At 44.2% G+C, this 26,493-nt stretch overlaps 1 protein-coding gene across 2 annotated transcripts in view; it reads right to left on the minus strand.

Moving 5' to 3' along the window:
• The window catches only part of LOC107080062 (uncharacterized), an 83,749-nt gene extending 57,606 nt beyond the window's left edge, over nucleotides 1–26,143 (minus strand). The window contains exon 1 of one of the 2 annotated variants that reach the window (XM_015368651.2): nucleotides 25,778–26,143. In XM_015368651.2, the coding sequence (XP_015224137.2) occupies nucleotides 25,778–25,922 (145 nt within the window). In that variant the 5' untranslated portion in view covers nucleotides 25,923–26,143. The remainder of the gene's footprint in view (nucleotides 1–25,777) is intronic. The other variant, XM_015368653.2, reaches the window with a different exon arrangement.
• Nucleotides 26,144–26,493: the final 350 nt, after the last annotated feature.

Genomic DNA, 26,493 nt, shown 5'->3' on the forward strand with positions numbered 1-26,493 from the left:
TGGAACACAGAGCTATTTTGGACTATTTGGGAGTACAGCAGAACGCCACGCAACTCAAACACGTCACTGGATTGCTGTGCAGCAGGCTGGGAAGGCAGAGGTCCTGCTGGGAGCGGTTTTGTTTACCCAGAGATGGAAGACTATCCAGGAGATCAGTTCCGGCCCCAGAAATCAACCTGCACGTGACCCAGTGTGTGGTGCTGGTTCATCTCAGCCCTTCTCGATTACCAGTACAGAATTTCACTATGACACACAGAACTCTCTAAATCTGGCTTAACAACATGCCGACAAAACATGAAAGCGCCAATTTAAAACAGACAATTAGGGCAGGAAGGTGATCAAAACTAGTGAAATCAATCTGCATCCAGGGAAGGTTAAAAACACTGGGCAGGAAATAACCACTAGGTCCCCAACACAGGCAAGTGTGGATAAGTGGGTTATTGGTGACCCTGCAGCTATTGTCATGCAAAAGAGCTGAACTTCAAACTCTAGCAAAGTTACAGACTATGTAAAGAACAGTGAGACTGTCAAGGCAGAGGGGATGACATGCAGTCTGTTCAGAACTGAACGCGGAGTGGGAGTGGCAGTGTTAGAGAGCATGCACAGTGACAGCAAGAGCAGACCGACACTCCCTGCAAATGCGAACAGGCTTTGCTCTATAAATGTGTATGATGAATGATTGTGGGTTTTTTTAATTCCATAATTCAGTTAAATGTTCATAGTTTGAAAGGCTCTCTCTGCAGAGCAGGATGTAGAAAGTCACCTGGGAGACAGAACCCAAGCTGTTGCCATAGACACCAGAGTTCTGCTGGTCAGCCCAGTCTCCCCACTGTGCTCTTTTCCCCACTTACTCTTCAGATGGCACACATTCGCAGGTACGTCTCCAAGGGACTTCACAGGCAGTCAGTATTTTACGACTGGTACATTATGAATGGTAAACATGAAAAATCTTAGCAAATCCTTTACAGTTCCCCTGTTAACCTACTGATGCTCTTCGCTCATTACTGTTAGATGTAAGCAGGTAGATGTAATGGTCAGCCTATCAACAATTGTATACTCATGTTATAAAAAAGTTAAGGTATGAAAGAAGACAGCTCTAACTTGTCATTTCTGAACTTTTAAATCACAACTGCTGCTTAAAGTCCAATCAAAACCAGTACATCACTGATAAAATAACGTTTCCTTTCTGTTTAAATTAACAGGGAGACTTCTACAGGGGCAACTTCCTCTGCATTTCTGTAAAACGTCTATACCTTCTTATACACTTTCTGCCAACACTGGTTGTGATGTACTGTACCTTATGGCATTAAGACACTCCCACATCCTTCGTGAAAAAGCTCTATGTTCTTACTTTCCCATGTCCTGTCCTGATGGCTTCATGGAAATGGAGATTCAAGATTGACACAATAAAACCTATCCAGCGCCCCCCATTCCAACAATCCTCACGCCCCCAGGAGAAACCCCACAGATGGTGAGGCAGTGACTGACACTGGAAGCTTTGGAAGCCAGTCCTCGGTGTGAAACCATACTTCCGAGAATAAACAGAGCTTGGAAAAAGGACCCATCAACGGGGACTGTGAAAACAGGGTGGTAATGTTGTAATATCCTTCCCCCACCCTGCACCCCCTCCTCCCAGAGTCTGTGTTCAGCTAACTCCACTTTCAATAACCAGTCTCTCTGTGTGCTCTCAGTTTGTAGCAGATGGATCATGGCACTCTGGATACTTCGGTCTAGGAATCAATCTTAAGACTCCTGCTGGGACAGACATCACAGAAACCTCTTCAGAAAAAAGAATGTCTTCCTGGCTAATACCATGCCTTATTTCTGAGCATATCAAAGTACACAATATACCTTGGCTTTCTGAAACAGCAGCTCAGGAGTACGCACGGCTTTCTGCCTTGGGGACGTTTAACGTGTAGCCACACGTAGAGGAAAGAAAAAGTAACATGATGTGATTTTATCACCAGGAAAGACTTATAATTATTACAGTCTGTGGCTGAATTTTATTAAATAAACCAATTAAAACTGAATGACTGCGTTTGCTATATTTCAACTGAATTACAATTGCACTACAGACCTTAATATAATGACTGGATTACATTTGCAATAAAACACATTGTAAACTGATGGTATGTCACTGCTAAAATACAGCTACAACACAGTTCAATATAAACCTATGTCACTGCTGAATAATGATTATAATGTAATATTCTAGGCCTATAATACTGCTGAACAACAATACGGTAACACACGGTACTCCACAGACTTGGTTTTAACCTCTGTGCTATGTTGTGAAACCTATCCAATTGTCATTCTGTTCAAAGGTAATGAAAGTAAACAAACTATTTAATCTTAATATATTATAAAGTATATTAATCTTTCAACCAGAATTAGAACTTGTAATACTTAAAAAATTAATCATTAAAAATTGATAAAAGTGATGTATTATGTACTAATGATTATAAAATGTTTTAAGCGCAGGTGGCCAAACAGAAGAAAATGTTTTTATAGTCACTAGTTTTTACTAGTGACCATAGAAAACAATGGAGTTTGCAGACTTTTTTCTCAACAAGGAAAAAAAAAAAGATAGAACAAGCTAGGAGATGTAGCTAAATTGATTGCATGTTAATTTGTTTTAAATGTTAATTTGTGAGATCTATTTCTCCTAATTTATAAAGAAATGAATAGAGATTGTTATGAGAAGAGATGATTCTTCCATTATTTTAGCTGTTGATGACAATTTAGAACCTCAAGAAATAAATAAAAACTTTCCAGGAAGACTATGACTATAAGAAGAGTCGTAGTCAATAATTATTCTGACAAACTCTGCTGCTCTACCGCTGTACTCTTGCCATTTCTGACACAGAACTATGTGAACGAGCATTTCCAACAGTGGCATATATAAAAAAGAACATGTGGGGGACTCCCCATAACAATTATTGCTACAAACATAAAACAATCCGCAAAATTCAGATGCCTGAATCAAGTGCTGCTTGAGAAACAGATGCATCTTCATATACAGGAATTGAATTTTTTGCAATACCAACATCAATGTCCATTGAACCCCCTGTTCTTTAAGTTGAAGGAAGAAAAACAGCTGCAGCTACAGAATAACAAAGAATGTCTCAGGCTTCCAGGCTGAACATTTCGCAATTTAATTTATTCCCCCTTCAACCTCATTGCCTTGTTTATAACCTTGCAGAAGAGTTTTTACAAAATCTATATTGCCAATCACAGCAGATGATTTATGCAGATTTTTCTTCAGAAGCCCGGCATTCAGAATTTATTCAGCTAAATGATGGCTTTGCTTCTTTCAAGATTCCACAACGCATTCAAGCTTACTGTATCATTAGTGTTGGACCGAAAGATACAGCAAGGTTAAGAAAGAAGAGCTGACCTTCAACAAAACTGGAATAGCATAATGCATTAAGTTTTATTACATCTCCTTTTCAAAAATTTATCTTTTAACTACAGGGAGCATGCATTTGCAAAAAGTTGGAAAAGAAAATGTAGAAGAGATGTTGGATAGCTTTGAATTTCAGTCTTTAGTGCACAGCTGCAGAAATGTCTCTCTGTTGAATGCGGACCCACAGGCCTGAGACAGCAAACCACCAGATTAGGAGTGTGCCTTTCAATGGTGCATCTTGGCTTCTGCTCCTATGATGTACCCTTCATGTCCCCTTTTGAAGAAGCCTGCTCAGTCCCAAAAATAAGTCCATCACAGATGTATTTACAACATCTTCAGATCTTCTTCATCTCCCATGGATTGGCCATTCAAGTCTTCTACAATCCCTCCCAGGAGAAGCCGGAACCACTAAATTCCTTAGAACTCCATTATTCTTCCTTACAAAAACACTATGCATAACACATCCAGGGCCACCCTGACACACTGAACAGGACTCATCTGGTTTAACATATTACATCATCACATGGCTTCACCCTCAGCACCCAGCTTCCAACTACAATCAACACTTCTCGACAAATCTGTAACAACTATGGAGTATTCAAATTGAATTCAGGAACATGTGAAAGACAGTGCTAAACTCACTTAGGATCTATCATTCCTTACCTAAATCCACTGCTCAACAAAATACTTGAAAGTTTCTTCCATTAAAGGGGAACTGCACTCAATATTTCTTACACTGGTTATTAAATGTTGCTGAGAAAATAAATTCATTGACATTATTGAAAAAAAATGACATTTTGAATTGAGCACAAAATCGTGAACTTTGTGAAAATACTGCAAGTTGACACAGTGTTGCAAACTTTCATTCGAGGTCCCACGGACTGCGGCATGATGCGACCCCTCCTGCTCACTAGTCACTGTAATGACCGATGTAATGTGATGTAAATAAGCGAATAAGAACAGGGGCAGAAACTCACTGCAGACATGTTCCAATGCGATCTGCATGCAGAGCTAACAAGTAAGTAATATTTGTCAGCAAAACCATTTTGAAATTGAAGCAATACTTCTATTGGATTAAAAGAGATGTATTTGCAATCCTTCTTGTTTACACACGTCACTGGAAGCTGAATTGCGGAACATGGCGCTGCGCACACCTGGAAATGTAATCTATTTTGTGCTGTAAATTTGAGGTTCTACAAATGACCGTGCACATTTTACTTTTATTGCGATTTGAAATGCAATCAATGTCGATTCTTTCTATTCTTTCATATTTCTAACCCCCAAATATTAAAACAGCATTGCAGTTCCCCTTCAACTCTCTTAAAAACTTCCAACCATACCTGGAAATGAGGACTGCAGGGTGGCTGCTGAGGTAAAAACACAGGAGTAAAACATTTTTCTTAACTCCCTACAGTTGTTCTCCTGACTTTCACCCTGAACTGCATACAACCCCGGGCCCTTGCACCTGACTGCTGTTATATCCTGCTGATAATTTGCTGATCCTGCAGTACATCCTATTATCCAGGGGGCCAATTGCATAAGCCTCTTTTTTCACCTGTGGAATGAATCTTCTATTTTCTATACTAATCAGCCAAACAGGCCAAATGTGTCCAATGTAATGGAAGGAGGTTTCAGCTAGGCTTCAGACAAGACCATCACACACTGCTTTGGCAGTTCTGATGTTATTTCGAAGCACAGAAGCCCAGTCAGAGCCCTTGACCTGGAATGTAATGCTCAGTGCCAAGCCTTCTCATCTTCTCACCTCACAAAAATCACCACGATTTAACATTTTACAGAGATGCAGAGGCAAAACCCACCAAACGAATGGAACAGACATATAGAAGCTCCAACAGGAATTGCACGCTGCAGTCTGACAAAACCCTGATGAAGTCATTAAGAGGGCTTTGCGTAGGTCCTACAACAAGCCACCGCTTGAGCAGATGACAAAATTCCCAAGGACAGGTTCACACTCAGCACCATGTGTGCCCTCTCGCTCAGGACATGACACACAAGCACATCAGCTTCCCAAGGGGTGGAGCAGCAGTTCTGGCTATCGCCATTAATTCACGGAGAGTTCTCGGAAACTCTCCCTGTCCGTCGTCATCCACAGGGGACAGATTTCACATTTCGGCAAGGGTTTTGCAACAAAGGAAAAACCTCACTGTGAGGTACCAGTTTCATTGATCCAAGCCACAGCATGAAGGCAGCACAAACAGTTGAACCCCAAACTCTAATGGCCATCTCTCAGCCACAAGGGACCTGTTCCACAGCACACAGAGCCTGAATGCTACCAGGAGACCTAGGAACTGATATCACCACCAGAGTTCTGCTTTACATTACAAGACCCGCAAGACAAGTTTGGAGGGCTGTGGCCACTGAGAGCCAGTACTGTACTTAGCATTCCAAGATTAAGGGGTGAGACTGTGGGACACACAGTAATCAACCTTATTTGCTTATGCGCGGACAGAGAGGGAGCCGAGAAATGAAAGCTTCAGAGTGCAAATAAAAGGAATTAAAGGCAGCAGAAAAAAACAGCCCATGCTGATCTCGCTTTGTTTAAACCACAAAGCTGCTCCTCTTTCTTCCCTCCCTTCTCACAGGCGCTGCTCCTGCCTTGCCAAACTCTTTGTGATTACAGCACAGACACAGCTGATGCTAATTATCAGAGGGAAGTGAACCATGGATTAAGCTGCATGTTTTGTATTACCACTTGTCAGGGAGAGGAAAAGAGAAGTGTATAATGACTTCAAATTAATTAAGTAATGTAACAGATAAAAACTGCAGAGAAGAATGTTGAACCGGCTCAGGTTAGAAATTTAAACAACATGATTAGTTTCACAGGAGCCACTCAGGACTGGAAAAAGTAGGAGGTGGTGGTGGGGATTTTTCTGCTCATAGAATGACACGTAGTTCATAAATATAGCTGTGGTGCCCCGTGAACACTCTCACTTTGAAATAAAGGTGGCGTCCTTGGAGTACTTTCTAAGATTCTTTCTAAAACAGATTACTGTTCTTTTAAATTTTCTCCATTCATTGGAAGTTTCATTTCACACCTCTCTGCACCCATTCTGACTTCACACCTCTTGATTGGCCTCTCTTTCTGTCCCCTGCTCCCGCCTCTCACTCCTCCTCCCTCTCAACCTTTGTTCTCCCGCTACTTTACCTTTGCCTACTGCCCTGTCTCTCTCACACCTGAAGAAGGCTCCACGGCCGAAACGTTGTGTTCTCTTTCTTCTTTTTTTCAGCATGGAATAAACCTATTACTTGTTCCTTTGCAGCCTACGCATGCTGACGCAGCTACCCACCTGAACTACTACTTTCTAAGATTCTTCCAGTCTCTAAAAACGCACGTTCTATTATTTCAGCTCACTTAAGCAACAAAAATGACTTTTGCAGCTCAAGCTCATACACCACCTCTGTCCATCAAAGTGGTTCAGCGATGTTCCATGTTCTCCTTAATTGATTATGTTTCCCCAAATCACACATGCGGAGAACTGGCAGATGCGGTATGCCTGCCCTTTTGATTTTTCTTGCTTCTACCTCGATTCAAATTCATCCTGAGTCAGTCAGATCTAAAACAGAAAATCAAATCCTTTAGCTATCAGATTTCACTAGGTTTTTTGCTTTTGGAATGCAAAACACAGCAGGGAGTGCATTCTGATCATAAATTAAACCCATTCATTTTTTAACCAGCAGAACGTGGTAAAATGTGTGTGTTTTTTTATCTGTGTTTTTTTACCCTTCTGCCCAGACAAGCTCAGTACTCTTGCCCCGCTGCACAATGACCTGGCCCTAGTGAAATCATTCCACATGCTGTGCTGGCCTCCTGCACTCCTGTTTTAGTTACAGCTGTCATTTTCCCAATCACAGCCCCTGTCAGGAGCACAGCCTTTCTGACAGAGGCTACTCCTGCTGCATGCCAATTAACACAGTACACAAACTTCACAAGGGGGAAGGCATTTAGGACTATGAGCAAAAGGTTCTTTACAAAATGTGCTGTAGGCATATGTGACCGGCTGCTCAGCCTGCCTTTTTTGCAAATATATTTGGATACTTCTCAAGGCAGATGTATGAGATCAGCAGATCAATTTGCAACCAGTTGAGCTAGATGGGTCAAATGGGCTCATCCCATTAAAAACCTTACTCTTGAATTCAACAGCCTCATCTGTCTTTACAATTTCCAACTATGAGGCTACTGTTGTCACGGCCGTCATCCCTCCTCTAGAGGGCGCTCCGAACTTTTATCATTAGTTTCATTATCACGTGCACCTGTCTCCTGTTTTGTCACTGTATTAGTTATGTGGCTCCTAAGCTCTGGGCTCAGTATTGGAAGATGGACGCCACAAGACTTGCCTATTCCCTGGGCTCGCGGGTAACCGGAGGGCAGGTCTTCTTCCCTGGCGTCCTGCCCGTCTGGGTCCAGGGCTCGGAGTGCCTGGCCTCGACACCGTGTTTTAAACTTCCCCGTTCTCGTTCCGGTTCCAACCCGGTTCCCGTTTTTAACCGTTTTTCTTGGATTGACCTCCCGGCTACCTGGACTTTGAACTGCGCCCTGTTTTTCCCTTTTGGATTTCCACTGGACTTGTTCGCCTGCGCTCCCCCTCGCACCTGGATCACCGTCGGCACCGCCCCCCGTCAGTCCTCCCATCCATTCCTCTCCGTATGTTCCCTATCGTCCTTCTCCAGTCTCTTCAGAATGATACCGTCTGAATAGGATCCTAAATACGCACTACATGGAGTCAGGATCAGCTCCTGTGACAACTGTACTGTACTGTCAGTGTAAAACCCTGAGGTACTACTCTGAACCATGCTGGACTCAAGGGCGTCCCTGTACTCTATATAAACCTTTACTGCACCCTTTATAAACCTCATCACCATTCAACAAGTGGCTTCATTTTCACACATACCGATGTCCGACAGTTTGTAAGTCAACTGTGGGATCTTCTGCTTCCATTACAAAACCATCATGGTAGCCCTGTCAAGTAGGGAGCTGCATCAGCATGAGTAGCTTGCAAAGGAACAGGTAAAGGTTTATTCCACGCTGAAAGGAAAATAATTAAAGGGTGTCTTTTTTCCTTTCCTTTCAGCATGGAATAAACCTTTACCTTGTATTTTGCGCCCTATCCATTAATAATAATTTAATAAAAATTGCTTACATTTATATAGCGCTTTTCTGGACACTCCACTCAAAGCGCTTTGTGGATGATGCGACAGCAGCCATAGTGCGCCAGGACGGTCACCACACATCAGCTATCAGTGGGGAGGAGAGCAGAGTAATGAAGCCAATTCATAGAGGGGGATTGTTAGGAGGTCATGATTGGTAAGGGCCAATGGGAAATTTGGCCAGGACACCAGGGTTACACCCCTACTCTTTTCGAGAAGCGCCCTGGGATTTTTAATGACCACAGAGAGTCAGGACCTCGGTTTTACGTCTCATCTGAAGGACGGTGCCTGTTTACAGTACAGTGTCCCCATCACTATACTGGGGCATTAGGACCCACATGGACCACAGGGTGAGCAACCCCCTGCTGGCCCCACTAACACCTCTTCCAGCAGCAGCCTTAGTTTTTCCCCAGGAGGTCTCCCATCCAGGTACTGACCAGGCTCACACCTGCTCCCTATTAATTAATAATAATTGCTTACATTTATATTGCGCTTTTCTGGACACTCCACTCAAAGCGCTTCAGTGGGTTGCCAGTTGTGAGTTGCAGAGTGATATGGCTGTTGGCTATCAATTATATTGATACTGTAGATCCCAAACAAAGGGAATGAATTTTTCTAGGGTAGGAAAGACAATATTGCCAGTATTTCTTGAGCCCTGATGGTCATAGCTACTCTGCTGTTTTTATGATCAGTATGTTTACTTGATTGGGTCTAACTGCTGTGGCCCTATTTTAACCACCCAGAGGGGTGATCAGGTGGTTTCAACCACCAAGCTTTTAAACCAGTTGGGCAGAAATTCCTATCGCCATTTTGTCAGTTTCTGGTGCTGCAAACCAGGATATCTGCAAAACAAAGCCAACGCAAAACACAAGGGCAATGACAAAGAACAAGAAAGATTAAGACACGCAAACCGTGAAACAACTGCAGCCTATGAGTTGGATTTTAACAGGCTACAGACATTTCCTTCCTCCCCAGTAAACACCAAATTAAGAGGTAATGGTGAAAAACACGGCATGATATCAAAGCGCTGCCTATTAATTATACATTCCACCACTTCACAAGCTCCTCTGCACTTCTGAGGTGGCGGATCACTCAGGCAGAGTGCACAGGTCACTCCCCAGACACTGTGCAGTGTGGAGCAGGCTGGGCAGTCACAGCAGCTCGCCTGATTCTCCTCCTCTGTCCCAGGACTCTCACCCTTTGATGAGGTGATAAAAAACTGGCCACGCTGGAACACGAGGGAGCTGAGGAACGAAAGCAGACACTTCTGCCCATCAAAGCAAGATTGCTTTTGCAGAGACAAGCCGAACATGCGCAACACGCAGGCACAGGACACGCAGAATTTAATCAGGGGCGGTGCACTACAAAGGCATAGTGATTTTTTATCTGCCCCAGCGAGCTTCCAGGGGAACAGCACTGAAGTGTGAAGTAAAAGCTCAATGGGTTACTGTTTATCGTTGACAACCCCCCCCCCAAAAAAACCAGGGCACCCCACCTCATATTAAAAATTGCTGCACCAGAAAACAATGATGCCCATCCTCTTGTAAGAAGGTGCAATTCGTCTTTTTTTTTCCCCATTCTTAAAACGTTATCAGATTATGTCGGCCACTTGTTGTTTCTCGGAGGCCAGGAGAGTGATGGGTGACCTGTGACAGAAAAATGAGACCCTGTAATTAAAAAATCCTGGGACAGCATTCCCTCGCTTTCCTCCCCGTAAGACACGCGGGAGGGAATGAGGGAGGGCTGGGAGATGCACAGATAATATGCGCAGAACTGATGGAGCACAACCTCATTTGCATTGTTAAGTGTAAATCAGTATTCAGTGCCCTCGTGGCACGCGTTCCTGCGATGTGCTTGAACGTGCATTTAGCTAAAAGACAGGTACTGGAGGAACCTGCAGAGTTTGGAAGGAAAACCAAGTGCTCTCATAAATTAACTCTCTGGTGCCTCACAAAACATGACGTCAGAACACCCACAAGATAGGAATGACTTATCTAGTACATCTATTCTAGGACGGGCACTAGATTTACAGTATAACTACCTTGTACCTAACAAGGCTGATTAGAACAGCGAAAGTGTTGTTAGCAGTATCGCTCCTTCAGTCATGATCACCACAGCAACTCTGAGAAGCACAGATGGAGAACCTGTAGGTCAAATAAGGATGACTTTACACATAGTTCGGTTTTAACAGCAGTTTAATTGAATTTTATTAACAATGTGCATTTTGGCTCAAAGCCACTGTATGTGCCAAAAAACCCATAAGCCTCAGTTCACTAGCCCTGAAAATAAACTTCATGCACTTGTGAGTTATGGCCATATCTGCCTCATGTTATTGAAGTAATTAAGGGGAAGCGTCCTGTATGTCTTGGATCTGGAGTTTGATTCTGGACCGGGGTGCACTCTGTGTGAGTTTCTGTGTTCCCCTCCTCTCCTTACTCTGCCAGTTCCCACCGGATGCTCCTCTTTCTTTTCAAAGCTGTGCTGGGTAGGTTAACTGGCATGTCCAAAGCGTCCTATGTGCATACTGTGACGGACTGGTGTCCCACCCAAGGCGTAGCAGCCGTATATTGAAGAATAGGGGCAGGCAGGTGTGAAGTAACTCTTACATAAGGACGTCCTGCAATACGTGTCCAGGTTGGCTCTCAGTAGTGCACAAAGAACAGCTTAGTGTTGAGTCAGAAAACAGGGATGAGCTTCTCCTTAGCTGACAGGAAGTTTATCTGTCTGGCCTTCGAATATCAGGCTCTGCTGAGCAGCTCCAAACTGCTTCTTCATCCTCCCCCCCCAAAAAAATCTCCATTTCTGTAAGGCTTCTGCCTTTTTTTAAATTAATATTTCTTTTTTTTAATTTAGTGTGACAAAACCTAAGGGATTGGCAGGGAATTTAAAACCAGGCTTTCAGGATCAGGAACCATTAAGAATACCGAAATATGTACTAATGTGTAGATCAGTTCCACCGCACACAAAAGGCGTGGATTACACTGTGCAATGGGGAGTGCAGATTTGCAGTCAATTACCCAGGATTTACTGCCACGATGGCTCTGAGGGAGCTGATCCACACAAAAACCTGTTGCCGGTATTGCTTCTCCAGGAACAGGAAAGCCACTGGCTTCCAGCTCCACCACGACTGCCTATTGCCTCTGATAAAGACTGTGAAGCAAGAGGCTCAGGGACAGCTGCTTTCAGTCATGCAGAGAGAGTGTGAGAGCCGAGGCGCTTTTTCTATTCATCTCTAAACATGCTGACAAAGTTTTACAATTCTGAAAAAAAAAGAAAAACAGCAAAACATAAAAAATACAACCTCAAAGGGTAATTAAGGTTTTCTTTTTCCAGCAAGCAATGCAATCCACCTCCCTGTGTCGCAGGGAGCGATGAGCGATGAGCGATGAGCGCTTTTATGCCTTGCTATTTATTTTACATCACGTCACCCAGCCAGTTCCTGCAAAGTCCTGGCTGCCTCCACCACTCTCTGCACGTGGGTGTGTTTGCACTGCCTGCCGGAGCACAAGTGTTCCCAGAGAACTCCCACAAAAGCTGTCACCTCCCGCAGAGCCGCCATTTCCCCACGGCCGCGCACAGATCCCAGCACCAAAATACCGCTACCGCGCGCGAGTTTGAAGTCATCGCAAGTTTCACTTCAATAATAGACAACGCTATTTAAAACTTCGTGAAATCATCTTCTTTATTTTTTGGCCGTGGGGTGTTTGGGGAGGGAGCTGAAACCTGTTTATCGAGAGGTGACAAATTGTCTCGGAAAGACAGAAAAACAAAGACATCAGCAACAGATCTCTGCGTCTTTCTTTAAGAAGAAAGGAATACTCTACAATAGATTCTAAACCCATTAGGCTTGTCTTTCAGTGCTTTGTTAGCAGTTTACACAGCAGTTTGTTTCTCCACAAACAAGGAGAAAGTGCCCGTTGCTGCCTAAATGATTCTATATATTAAGCCGTAATGCCCGAAGGGCTGGCAGAGAGCAGTCAGCAGCTTGTTTAGAAACTATTGAATGTGCATTATGCAGATTCCATTATTCTTTTGTGCTTTGTGACATAACAGATCCACTGGGCTCCCGTGGGGATCCTTAAGCATGCTTTGATGTATCCTCTCCTGTCATGCGACGCAGTGCATACACCATACGTTTCCACAGGAAAAAAAACAAACAGAAACCTGTTCACTGGGGGCAATTATTTTCTCTCCCCACAATCTGCTCTAGATTGGGATCCAGTTCAATAACACTCTTCCTTCAGAACATTCAGGGAACATTCAGAGTCCCAGGTCACACCCCCAGAGACACACACCCACAGCACCACGCCCTCAGAGCCACACAGCCTTAAAATCACGCCCCTCAGAGCCACACAACCAGAGCCAAACCCCTGGAGCCACACCCCAGAGACACACCCCCACAGCACCATGCCCCTAGAGTCACACACCCCAGAGCCACACCTATCAGTGTCACGCCCCCAGAGTCACGCCCCCAGAGTCACGCCCCCAGAAGCTGAGATGTTGCAGGGGGCTCTTTAACAATGCTGCAACACGGGTGGTTATAATTATCCGTGGAGCGTGTTGGAAACCAGGGAGATGGGAGAGGCAGGAACAGAGTGATTAGGGGGTGTATGTGTGTTGCTAACAGGAGTGATGTCAATTCTGTCAGTTTTATCAAAATAAATATCTCGCACTTCGGATACTTATAATAGTCACCGAGAAGCTCACAGCTTTATACGTTTCCAAAGATGAAAAGTGGGAGGAAAAAAATGCTGATAGTTTAGGTTTCTCCATATTCCTCCAGGATGCCAGACTCCTAGGACTCAGGACACAGCGATGTGCTGGCCCAGAGAGTGAGGGACAGTACAATGACAAGGCCTGTCTCCCCGAGTCCAGTCACTCCAGCGTTGCCGGATCAAGTGGGAGAACTCAGCCGGCACTAAGGCAAAGCCAACTTTTACTGTATGCCATCGTCAAGTCAAAATTGTCGCACCGCACACAAAATTAAGATTGTGCACTACTTGCCTTAGGAAATGAAAACTCCTATGTCTGGGGAAGCAGGGCAGGACACTCACTCAGCAAAATGAAGTCTATCACGCGGAAGACATTGACATACTACACACCAAAGGCCTAGATGACAGGCGGTACCGTTGATCACTTTGACAAAATGAAGATGTCCAGAACACTAGCACACCTAGCAGAATGAAATGAAACTAAACAGCAACTAAATGGTGAGCTGAGCTTTTATAGAGGGAGTCCTCAATGCTGGAACTCTAGCGCTGCGCTCTTCCGAAACCCAGGAGCTGCGGGAAGCCAGGGTGGGCGCAGAGTCGCGGGCAGGCCGCCGCGCTGCGCAGGGGCTGTGCTGTGCATCAGGCTGGCCCTGCCGTTTTCCACAGTGGACCCAGCCTGGTCTCACACACAGCGACGGGGATGCCGGGCTAACAGATCCCTCCAGGCAGTCAAACCCTATTCTTTAAACATCAGATCTTCTCAGGGGAAAGGGCTTTTTCCCTGGCTTGCCCTTGTTTTATGGGGCACACAGAGTGTGCTCAAGCAGCAGGACTGAGATGAGCGATCCGGAGGTGCTCTGGGCCAGGCTGCAAGCTCAAGCTCATGTGACCTGGGCCACTTCGGGGTCAAAGGGCAATTTGATTGCACCAAATAACATCACATGTCCCCAGCTTACATTTCATAGAATTAATTAATCCGTGTTCACAATCGCACTAGGAATCCTGCTTAGCACACTGTACGATTACTGCTGCACTTTGGATTTACTCATAATCTTTGAAAAGGAGCGCTTGTGGATCAGGAGAGGCGGCCTAATTGAAATCTGCTTTCGGCACGGACCAATTCTAACGAAGCGGGGTTGCGTCTGATCAGCTGAACAAAAGTGCAATCTAATTGTTTCACAGAGCGTGCTAATTGCTTTTTATGCGGTCTTAAATGTCAGCTTTCCCCAGAGTCGGAGGATGATTCAGAAACCCTTAAGGACAAGGGCTGACTGATCCCAGGAAGGGGACAGGGCAAGGTACCGTCACAGCTCTTCCAGCGTGACCCCGGACCGCCGCACAGGAGGCCAAGCTGAGATGTCAGAGTGCCATCGGCCAAAACAGTCTTAAAAATAGACCGGAAAATGCTCAGCTGCCAAAGACTGATGTGTCAAGGGATCAACACCAAAGACACAAGCGCGGTGCGAGTATGCACGCCCTCTTGTGGCTGAGATGGCCACGAGGAGCATCGCGCTCTGGCGAAAGAGGGAAACGAGCTACAGGGACATCAGCAGGCAGTGGCAGGAGGTGCCAAGACCTGTGGGAGCCAAGCTGGCAGATCAGCAGTGAGCAGATCCAAACCTGGGGGGCTGAATGAACCGATTCAACACAATGCATGGCTAAGAAGATCACTTGCTTTTGAAGATTGGAACCAGCCATGCTCTAAAACCTGCTGGACTGGAGGGATCCATAGTGGGGACGACCTTTTTGATCACCTCTTGGCCACATCACAGAGGGGCACACGGGGTGAGATGGCACAGCGGAGTGGCTGTGACCCCCGGGGATATGGAGAGAGGCGCCCTCACCCAGACCAGGCCAGGCTTGTGCAGGGATCTCCCGAGGGGACGGCCAAGCGCCGCTCGGGGACAGGAAGGGCGAGATGGGGCACAAGCAGTGGCGAGGTCAAAGGCAGGCCAGCACCCGTGTCCGGCCAGTCCGCGCCAAGCAGAGAGAAACGTGTTGGCTCCTCATGTGGCTGAAGACGCCCCCCCCACCCCCACCCCCACCCAAGACAGCAAGGAGCTGCTCGTTATCTCACCTCGGCATGCGCCTCTGTGCGAGTTTTATAAAACGCTCATCTACAAAATCAAACTGCACAAACCAGACGGTTAATAAAAAAAGTCATTGTTTGTTTTTCTGGGGGTATTTTTCATTTTACAATAAATCCGCACCCCCTCCCAGCCAGGGAGTGTATTATTCTGCCTCTGTGGTGACACAACGGCTTCATTCACTTTCATCAGCAGCGCCGGAGAGATGGCAGCAGTCCTTGGAAGCAAAATAATTACTGTCAACCGCGCTACAATGTGCATGTTATCTGCTTCAAGGATACCGGTTTGCTGTCAGATTGTTACTCGGCAGAGCAGAGATGCGGTGATTAAGCCCGAGAGGTGGGTGGGGAGGGGGTTTTGGGGGTGCTGAGCCGGTGTGAAGGTCAAGGGTGTGCGGGCTTGGAGGGGGGGGGGTTTACGAGCGAGTACGAAGTGAACATGTGCAACTTGGCGGCGAAGACAAAGACGAGCACACTTGCCACTAAAAAACCCACAGGACTCCTGCACGTCATTATGGGCTCGCTGCGCGACAGCACTTGTGCGGTGTTGCTCCTAAAAGCACAAAAACAGATGCATACACCCCTCCGTTTCTAAACGCGGCTCCAGGTAATTACATTTATTTTCAAGGCCGTGGAGAACCAAACAAGACATCCTCTCTCAGAGAGCGCTTTGCTGGCAGGCAGCTTGCAATGTGTCAGTGCCCAGGGTCTGACACAGATGGGCCGGACTGCTCTTCCCACAGTGCAGGTAATCTGTGTCAGGGCTATGACTCTGTCTTATTCCATATATTTAACACACTGCCAGACAATCACTTCTTATTATACAGAGCAGTGCTGAGGACTACTGCCTTGGATTTGTTACCAGTACATTAAGAAAACTCACAACTGAAATTCGACACATGACTTCACAGTACCAGTACTGGGGCTTGTCTCTCAACACAACGTCACAAGTTGGTATCTACCAAAAACGGGCTAGATGGGCCAACAGCCTCCTTTTTGTGACTTTGTAACTTATGTCCTTATAAAACAGCCAAAAGCGAATTATTTTCATTCTCATTTAAACAGTAAATGATGACAGATTGGGGGTTGTATAAAAAAACCATAAGAATTGTCTTCTAAATTTTAATAGAAGTTTAAAAATGGCTTATTACCACATTCTGGACAAAACTGCGCCGACAGCAAACTGAGTATTACTGGGAGTAATGGGCTGCCAGTCCCTGGTTCCAATCTCAATACAGGGCCACCAAAAAGTCACATAATTGGAGGTGCGACCAAGGAATAATGAGTGATTCTTGGTGGCACAATCACATTAAAGGACATCACCGCCCAGAGGCATCAGTGGAGAGACAGGAGACATCACTCCTCAACACACACGACCACAGGGCCATACCAGAGCTGCTTAGTATATGTGCCCTTTCCGCTGGAAACGCAGCTGTTTTATTTACACCCCAGACCAGACCCTGCCTGTCAAGCCAGATTCACCCCTTTCCCCTCCCTCAGAATGAACCCCGAGTTCAAAGCCATCACAGCGCCTCAGAAACATCCAGCCTAGCAACAGACACGCGTGTGCCATGTTCCCACTTCCCTGAATGCCAGGGCCTGCCGTTCCTCCTCTGAAACTGGCATGCTGGCACATGCACATTAAGTATTAATGACCTTTATTTATTTACACCCTAATGACTTCTTAATTGCCTTGTTGTGCTGCTTCTGCTCTGATCAACAGTCACAACAAGAGAGGGAGCCGAGAGAGATTATTAAAAAACTGGGAAAAAAAACCCTCCTGCATCCTCTGCAAGGTTAGTAGCTGACGGGGGCGTTGAGTCAGATGATGCTGGATGGACATGGGCAATCTTTGTAGGTGAGAGTGAACTGAAGTGAAAACAAAGCTAACCATGCCTCAGGTGACCATGTTTCTGTGCCCACAGGATTGTACTGACTTAACCTGAAAAACACGAATGCATGAATTCAGCAGTATACATTTGCCAAGATGATACCTGTTCTTAAAGCCTCTGGTACAGTAAATGTATAATAGTGATCGCTGTGAACCCAAACTTGAAATGTTGAACAGTAACATCGTTCAGCTGTTCACATTGTCTAATCGTTGGCAAGTAAAGCAAACAAATTGCTCACTGTTCATTGTGCGTGGTCGTTAATCACCTATTTTCATCTCAGCAAAGGCTTAATGCTAAATTTAACAGATGAATGTCTTTCAGCTAAAAGGCTGGTATAACATCATATCTTCCAGTCACTTAGCTACTAGGAGCCTCAGCTTGTTTGTAACCTTGATGTTCTTAAACTGCAGTGAAGACCCACGTCAACACAACTGGGCTGAGGAGATGCTGGTATTCTGCAGCAGAGGCAGCTGTTCGGGCTGACAGAATAAGTTTGCAATGGTAATGAGATGGAGGCAGGCGGAGTATTTTATGCAAGTATCTGTTTCAGTGCAAGAAAAGACTAGGAGTTATTCTAATCTTCACCGATCTGGATTAAGAGCTTGTTTGAAGCCATCTGACATGCATTTGTGTGTAATATAAGCCAGCAATTCTATAGTGACAGTGCTAAGCGTTAGTAATTATATTACTAGGTTATATAAAAAATGGGTTTCTGACACAAAGATGGTACAAAATGATGAAGGACTTGTCAGTTTTTTTAATATACAAGACACAGCGAGCATATTTTGTAACTATCTTTGTATTGAGCTACAGCGTTTCAGCAGGAACCACCTCTGACTCGCAGGAAATTTATGTACAAATAATTACTTTTTAATAGTAAGTAATGCAATTTCCTGCCTAAGAAATATTCAAATAGTTGCACCTAGTATATTATCAGCCTGCAGCTACAACAGGATTTCAGCAAATGAAAAATTATTGTTGTGCAATTATCCCATTGTCACTCACTGTGCAAAGAAAGGAGGATTCTTCAGTCTGTACAGTAAAAGAAGGAATCTTAAAGGCTTCTTTTTGGAGGCTGAAAATTGAATATACTTCTGAAGAAGAAGCTTTAAAAGAAAAAAATGTTCCTATCAAGTTCAAGTAAGAAAAGTTTTGTAAAGAATGAAAATTGCAAACAGCTCCTCTGCCTTCAAATCTTACCTGATAAGACCTGATATTCTACCTAGATTTTATGGGGAAAGAGGAACCCGAGCACAGAAAAATGTTTTTACTGTTTTAAAACATAAAAATAAAATGTATAAATTGTTGGCGCTGAAAGGAAGAGCACACATTCACATAAAAGCAATTCTCGCCATTGAAGGAGGTCTTTATGATTCATAATTAAACTGGATTCATGAGGGGAGCTGAGCCATTCGTGTGCAATTTAACATTCATCTGGATGACATTGAAGACTTTTTCAAGTTCATGTTGCCAAGTCCATCGAATGACAAAAGGACTTTAAACATGTCCTTGGATAAAAGATAATTGGCTCACAGCTGCTCGTCAGACTGTCTCCCGAATAACGACAACATAGGCACCCAATGCAGGGAAAAGGTTTTGAATGTTTTTTTTAACCCCAAGAATGACCCAGCACATCATGCAAAACGGTTCTGCAACATCTGCATGTGGAAGGCCATCCATCACCTTCATCAATGCAATGGTTCCTTCAGACTTTTTGAAATATTTGTGTGTGGTTTTTTTTACTGTAAGAGCTCATTCATATCCATCCATATCCAGATCCAGGGCAGTCCGGAAAATGCACTTCCAATGCTTAAGCCTGAACTCTCCAATTCCCTATGACAGGGAATAACACAATCAATTACTGAATATATGCTTGGAATACATATTACTGAAAAAGTGGAATTAAATTGGAATTATCTGTATCAGTTAAATGTGCATTACGTAATGCCACACATAGACTTCTGTCTTCTTGGAGAAGCTGATATGAAGATAACTGACAAGCTGATAATGGAGCTCTTTGTAGCTCCTCTCACATGTGTTTCCCAGAAATGGGTGTCATCTCCATTACTCCAGGAATCAAGCCCTACCGATGCAGGCTGTGAATCTCCCTGACAGCTGCCTATTAGAGACACGGCATTCTGAAAGAAGTGCCAGTCAGATCATTTACAACAGCACATTAATGTAATTCATCCCCTTATGGTGTGCTCCGAGGCAGGAGACTGGAGACTGTAAAGTTCGGGCCTCTTTGTAAGTACATGCTTGTACACTCTTGGTACCAACACTCAATGAACTGGGAGCTGATAGTCTCAAGCCATCCAGCAATGCTGTAATATACTGAAACATGGCCTCATTAAGTACAACAATAGTGCAAACAGCTGCAATTCCTGACAAAGATCCGGTCAGAAATGTGATGGCCATGAAGTTTACAAACGAGACTGATTTGGTGGCCAGTGGCTAACTGGTCCGAAACAAGCTAGGATTATCTGGACAAGCTAGGATTATCCATATGGTTGAAGCAGACTCCCACCACCCTATGTGTTAAAAAGTGCTTCTTCCTCAAAGTTAAATTTAATTTCACATATCTCTTATATCCTCTAGTTCACGTTTAAGTGTTAATTCAGGAAAGACCAATGGGTTTACTGTTCTGAGTACTTACATCAAGTTCCTCAAAGTTGTCTCTGTTTGAAAGTATAATGATACACTTTAGCATGTCAGAGTAGGACATACCTTTAATCATTGGAATCTGTCTCCTTGCTCTTCTATGGACTATTAAAGAGCAGTAATATCTTTTCAAACATCACGACCAAAATTGCACACTATTCTAAAGGAGGTCTTAATTATGTATTCAGCAAATTTAACATAAAACCCCTTGACATAAATAACAATTTCAGCTATATATCCTACAGCATTTATAATGAGACATTTACAAGTCATTTCATAATGAGCCTCTTGATGCACTCTCATCCTAAATATGTAGTATAAAGTAGTGTGTAGTCTGCACAACTGCACAGACATCAGCAGTTGTTTTACAGAAAATGTAATCTGCTAGGTGCTACCCAGTCTTGAGTTTCGTCTCAGCTCAAACTTCTACAGTGTACTGTGAAAATACTTCTGACTGGGCATCAACTGGGAACTTGGTTAGTGGTTCTGGTACGCATGCTCTGCTTTCAGTAACATTGAGGTTAGGGGTGGCAAATTACACCTGTAGATTTATAATCTGCAACACTTTAACGGAGCATTACTAATTAACAATGCTTAAAACACTCTTTCTTTAACCTATTCTATTGTAATTAGTGGCAACTGCATGCCCAGGTCATTATCTAAATCCATAAATATTTTAAGCAAATTTAAAAGCCAGTGACTCTCAATACTATTTTGTATTAAACCTGCATGGTACAATCAAGATGTCATGAATTCTGGCCTAAGTTGCAAATTGACACAAAATGAGGGGAAAAGATCTTGGATGCCAAAGTGGACAAAGACGATTCTTCACAGGGGGCCTGTGGGGGGGCATTCAGCTCGTGAAGCTCAACACTACAGTTCTGCAGATACAGAGCCAGGGCAGGCAAGAAAGCTAATTGGACCTGCTCTAACCCCTCCACTTTAGAAACCCAGTGAAATCAATAGCCGTTTATCAGGAGTTCAATATTTCATGATACATAATTGCAGAGTACAGTTTTATTCTGAATTGACAATGCAGTCCCACACAATAAGTCTCCCTTGGCACTCAGAAAGGGCAGCTCCTCTAATGAATCCTCATTGAGGGGTTCTGCGAGAGATTATTATAAACACACACACACACTTACGTGAGTGTTAGGAGACTGCAAAACGCTCAGGCAGGAGGCGAGACCCAAAAAGTAGCTGCTGTACCAACACCCAGGAAACGTGAGACATGGGAACAGCAGAGCTCCTGACTAACAAACAATTTCTTCTGCAAACTCACAATGCTCTGGGATATTTCACGCAGAGACTTGAAACAAAAAAAACCCTACGATAAAAATCTACCAAGACAATAAAAAATGTAAATACAGATTTCGGAAAAAGGCAAGCTGCCATATTGGAAACTCCTTGTGGCCGTGCATGGCTCTCAAACACGTCAAGAAGATAATGCCTCTGTAACTAGGCATTCAAGACTCACAGTATATGCATGACCTTGCAGAAATGGCTGTACTAATATACAGAGAGAAAAAAAACAGCTTTGCAAGTTCCTGTCTTCAACATTTTCTACTGGAATAGCAAGAGCCTAGTAACACAAATAGATAAAAAATGCAACAATAAACATTTTTTTTTCTCCCAGCAAGGAGATATCTGTTAAAGCTAAAGGCAGCCAGAGCAGCAGGAAACCCTCATTAAAAAACTCCAGTAACACTCTTAAAAACAGCACCAGACTAAAGTGCACTGATAGAGGCGACACGGGATTTTTCATTATATATGGAAAGCAATAAAATTTCAATTTAAATCTCACATCGTCGCACACACACCAGGGCAGAGATCAGGCCCAAGCCCCTCCACTCCCTCGTTCCATACAGAGCCTGCGTTGAGCCGGCATTCGGACCCATTTATTACCTGCCGGGCTGGTGACTTGCGCTTTCAACAGCGCGACTCTGTCTGGCACCCAGCAAGCACAGGCCGCCCGCATCAGGAGTGCCCATCCATCACCCAGCCCCTGCTATTGTGTTTTGCCTTTATTAATGGAGACCTCTGACATTTCAGATCCCGGCCAATCAATACAAATCAATTCAACGACTCTGGAAAGATTTAATCAGGACGTGTAGTTTATATAAAATCCATCTCCTCTTCCCCGAATCACACTGTTTTTAAATGAAATTTCCAGAGCGGACAGGGACCAGGCAGGGGCTAGGGGACTAAAACTCCTTCGGAGTGCCGTTCAGAAACGGAAAACTGAACCCGCGCCCTGTTGAGAAGAATATAGCCACACAAGAAAGGTTAGAGACGCGAGCAGGCAACCGGGCCTCGAACTACGGCACAGACACGCTTGACAGAAGGAGAACTGATAAGAATATCCATAGCCAAGTCTGTGCATCACACAGCAATCTCTGCTCTCTCTCTCAAGAGCCTAGCACATTCATTCAGGCAAATTTCATCTCTCACAGTTCCTTATCTCCTAATAATACAAATTGTCGTCCAAGTGCAGCTCTATCAGATTTCGATTCCCTTGAGTGGGATTCCTGGCTGTGGAAGTATGGCAATCGGAGATTACAGGAGTGATGCTAGTCAGGAATCGGAGTTTTTCCCTTCTTTCTAGGGAAGGTGTGTTCATATGGATGTGTGGGGGATGGAGTGGTTAGCAATACTCGCCAGATAACGACATAGCCTCCGTTTCTCAATCGAAGATAAAATACTGCAGGAATCTCTCCTGAACTTTTGCATTCAGCGGTTCAAAGCACAAACAATGGCTCTAGAAATACAAGCTTTTTACAAGCAAGTAAATGTGGCAAGTAGCAGGAGACTCGGCTCTTGGGCAGATGGGATAAAGGCTCTGATCTGCAGATAGACCAAGAACAGGTGCCAGCTCATGGCTGCATAATTCCATATGTGAAAAGTTTTCACTAATTGACACAGATTTCAATTTCTGACAAAGGGATGTGAATTCTATTTTTTTTCCCCTCTTTACCTTTTCCGAAAAGCTGTGCTACTTATACACCCACGTCTTCATTTATATAAACCTGGCCAATTCTAAGGAATTGTCAAGTTCCATCTTTTTCTTTTGAAAATAATCATCTTTCAAGTTGCATGTTGCATCCACTTCCCATGCAATCACATCCACCTACAGCACGACTGAGAGAGCAGCTTCGCCCTCCTGTGCCTCCTCAAGACCAAGGTTTCTGATTAGTTTTGTATCGGAGTACCTGAGCTAGGCTGCTGCATCACATACCCGTGTGACATTCAGTACAAGGTGCTGCATTGAAACAGTAAGAATGCAAATCAGCACAACACAGCAGGCAGCAGGCACGAGCTGGACTGGCGTGGCCCTGATGACCAATGCAACGGAAAGCTCGTATTTACACCATGCTCATAGATACACAATGGTAAGTGGCGAAAAAGGGCACTATTTTGAGACGTACTGCCCACAATGGCTATTTAACTCTTCTGATCCTGCTTGCTCTTGAAGTATCTGGGAGAAGTACCACCCAGCACCAGAAACAGCCACAGTCATCATCACTTACAGTAGGGTCACTGTGCTTCACATGCACATGAACAGAACTTCCCACTAGCCTGCAATGAGGGAACATTTCAATGGATAATTTCACAACAGGGACAAACAGGAGAGCCTTCCCTTCCCTTGGAAAAGCCAACACAAAAAAAATGCTTTTCTTTCTCTCTTAACAAACCTGCATCCAAACATTAACAAACAGTGACCTGTTTCTGGACTGAACAGTAACCTGACACATCTGTTCTTTTTCTTTTCCCGTTTACAACCTTTTTTCTGCAATATATGCCAGGTACCCGTGCAATTCATTTATATTTATATCTATATTTACATCTATATTTATATTCATATGTGCAATACCATTTTTCTGCATACTGTTCTGTTCTAGTTTGTTCTTTGTGTGTCCTGGACTGCGAGTAACTCTTTTAGTGCACCCTTCACTGTACTGATTGGATTGTATTGTATTATTATTGTATCATTCGTTACACTGTGGCTGTGTTGTGTGTGTTAAGCTGCTGTTGCACTGCAATTTCCCTCACGGGATCAATAAAGTACCTATCTATCTTTTCCGATCGTACCCAGCAGGACAGACAGCAGAGCCGGGAAAAGCTTAAGGAACACGGATGGGTGGAAAAAGAGCCCCACCCCCCCACACACATTTTTCCCCGGGAGCCGATGACAAAGACTGAACAGGGAACTGCGCTCTGGCGGCCTGACCTTCTCTCAGCGCAACGCTCCCCTCGCCGCTAAGTGATTGAGGCGCAACATCATTGGAAACGACGCCTTGAAGAGCTGGAAAAGGTTATAGTCACTGACTCCCTGACACGGCTAAATTATTTATTGCTAGATTCATGTAGTGCTGAAGCAACCTAATTGGTAAAAGAGAGGATTTTTTATATCAATCTGCCGTACCGCTGAGAATGTTAAAAAATAAAACAAAAAACAAAGGCCTTTCAAGTGCCTGGTGCCGCAGAGTGGATTTTAACTCGACTGGGGCCGCATTGTGGCACCAGGAGTGGAAGCGCACAGCCAAAGAATTTGCCACGCAACTGCTCAGCTCTCGCGGCCGCTAACTCTAACGAGCGCTAACTTTTCCAAATTAAATATTTATGCAGAAACAGTGCTTATTGTGAAGGGCTGTGCCTGCAAAGCCGAGACATCAGACAACGGCTCAGACAGCAGACATTTCACACAGCACCCGGGAAGGCAGCAAAACAAGGCTGTAGCTCAACAAGGATTACCCTCAACTTCACCGAGAACAGCACTGGAATTGCTCAAGTTTCATTTCGCAAGCTGGAATTGGCTAAAAATAAAATAACACACCACTGCCCGGTATTAGGTTTTATACTCGGGAGGGTAGCTAAAATAAACAGAAGGCCCACCATCTCATCTGGAGGAGTTATTATTGGATATAGCCAGTCCCTGCCTTGCATTGATCCGCGGGGCCACAGTTCTGCGGAGATGCAGAGAGCCACGATCTGTCAGCACAGAACTGGGGTGAGGGCACACTGCCTGAAGAATACTCTCGTGCCATAGGTACCAGTGCCCACATCTGCGACATCTGTATTGCACTTTTATCTTGAGTAAGGATTTATATAAATATCACAAGGTAAGTGTCCATGAAGAAGAGAAACAAGACTCACTAGTCATGAAGAAAGAGTTACCGTATCCGTGTTGTGTATTCAGAATGACCAGTAAACCACCAGACACAGATTAAACTACATGAAAGTGCATTTAAGCCCAAGAACAGAGTGGCTCTTCTTTACACCAAGAGCTGTGGGAGTGTGAAACAAGCCACCCAGCCCTGCTGCTTTCAAGAAGTTGCTGAATGAGATCTGGGGATCAGTTAACAACGACCTACACAACTCACCAGGTGGGCTGAATAACCACCTTTAATTTATAACTGTTCTTTTGTTATTTCCTAAATGAATATAAATATATACAGTATGAACACTATTTTTACCTATACATCTATCAACAATACTGTTATCATTCAAATTATAACTCGGGCAGCCGAAAGCAGATCTCAAGGCATTTTCCCTCAGATAAGCTGAGTTTTTCCATTTGAAAAAGTATACGGGTAGACGTAGGGATTACACTCAAGTACATTTGACAGCCCCGCTTTTAATTATAAAACTGAAGACAAAGAAACCTCGGCAACCGCTAAAAAGAGTGGCTAAGATTCCGTTTCAGAACTGAAAAATTCTTTTTGATAAAGCCACACATTCCCACCCACCCATTTGCTTTGTGAGATAGAGGAGGGGGAAAATGCTGTCAGCTTGAAAATGCACAAACAAACGAATATCAAAACATTTCAAACAGCCAGAATACATAGAAGAAATTTACCTAAATCATTCCCTTCTCTGCTTCTGTTAAAAGGCCCTTTGCGTTTCTCAGCCTTGAAGAGCGATGCTGGACAGCCGCTGACAGGCAGGGGTGGACAGGCTGGTTTTAAATTGGGACTCTGCTTGAAAGCTTGTTGCTCGCTCATTTTCTTTCAGACGCTACTCCCAGAACAGGTAAACAAACCAAAAACCTTTCTGCTCGCGTTTACTCACAACGCAGTACGAGAGACAAGCGGAACATCATTACCGAAGGCAGAAACTACAGCTGAAGTTTCCGGTCTCGGACGGTTAGTTTGGGCTCCTCCAAGCCTTGGCCACTGTCCCCAAAAAAACCTCAGAGCAAGTTCTTTCACGAGAACACCTTGAAATTCAATAGCACAGGTACACAAATGCGGTCTCCCGGGTGATTTCCCCACTGCTGCGGCAGGATTAATCAGAAACCAGGTAAACAGCAACTGAAAAAAGTAATAATTACAGGCCTGGCAGGTTGAGAGACTATTGTCTACACTGTTCTACAAGCAGAACATTGTGCTTCCTTGGCAGCAGTCTCCTGTGAGTTTCCTCAGTTTATGTGTACCTGCATATATTAAGTGTTAAAATGTAACGCCTCAAGGACTCAGGCTGGAGGAAGAAAATATCTGTCTTCATAAGGTAAACTGCTGTGCTTTCCTTTCCAATATTCAATTATTCCACCAACTTAGACCATCCTATTTGTTC

The sequence above is a fragment of the Lepisosteus oculatus genome, chromosome 20 (assembly GCF_040954835.1).
Source record: "Lepisosteus oculatus isolate fLepOcu1 chromosome 20, fLepOcu1.hap2, whole genome shotgun sequence".
NCBI classification, from domain to species: domain Eukaryota; kingdom Metazoa; phylum Chordata; class Actinopteri; order Semionotiformes; family Lepisosteidae; genus Lepisosteus; species Lepisosteus oculatus.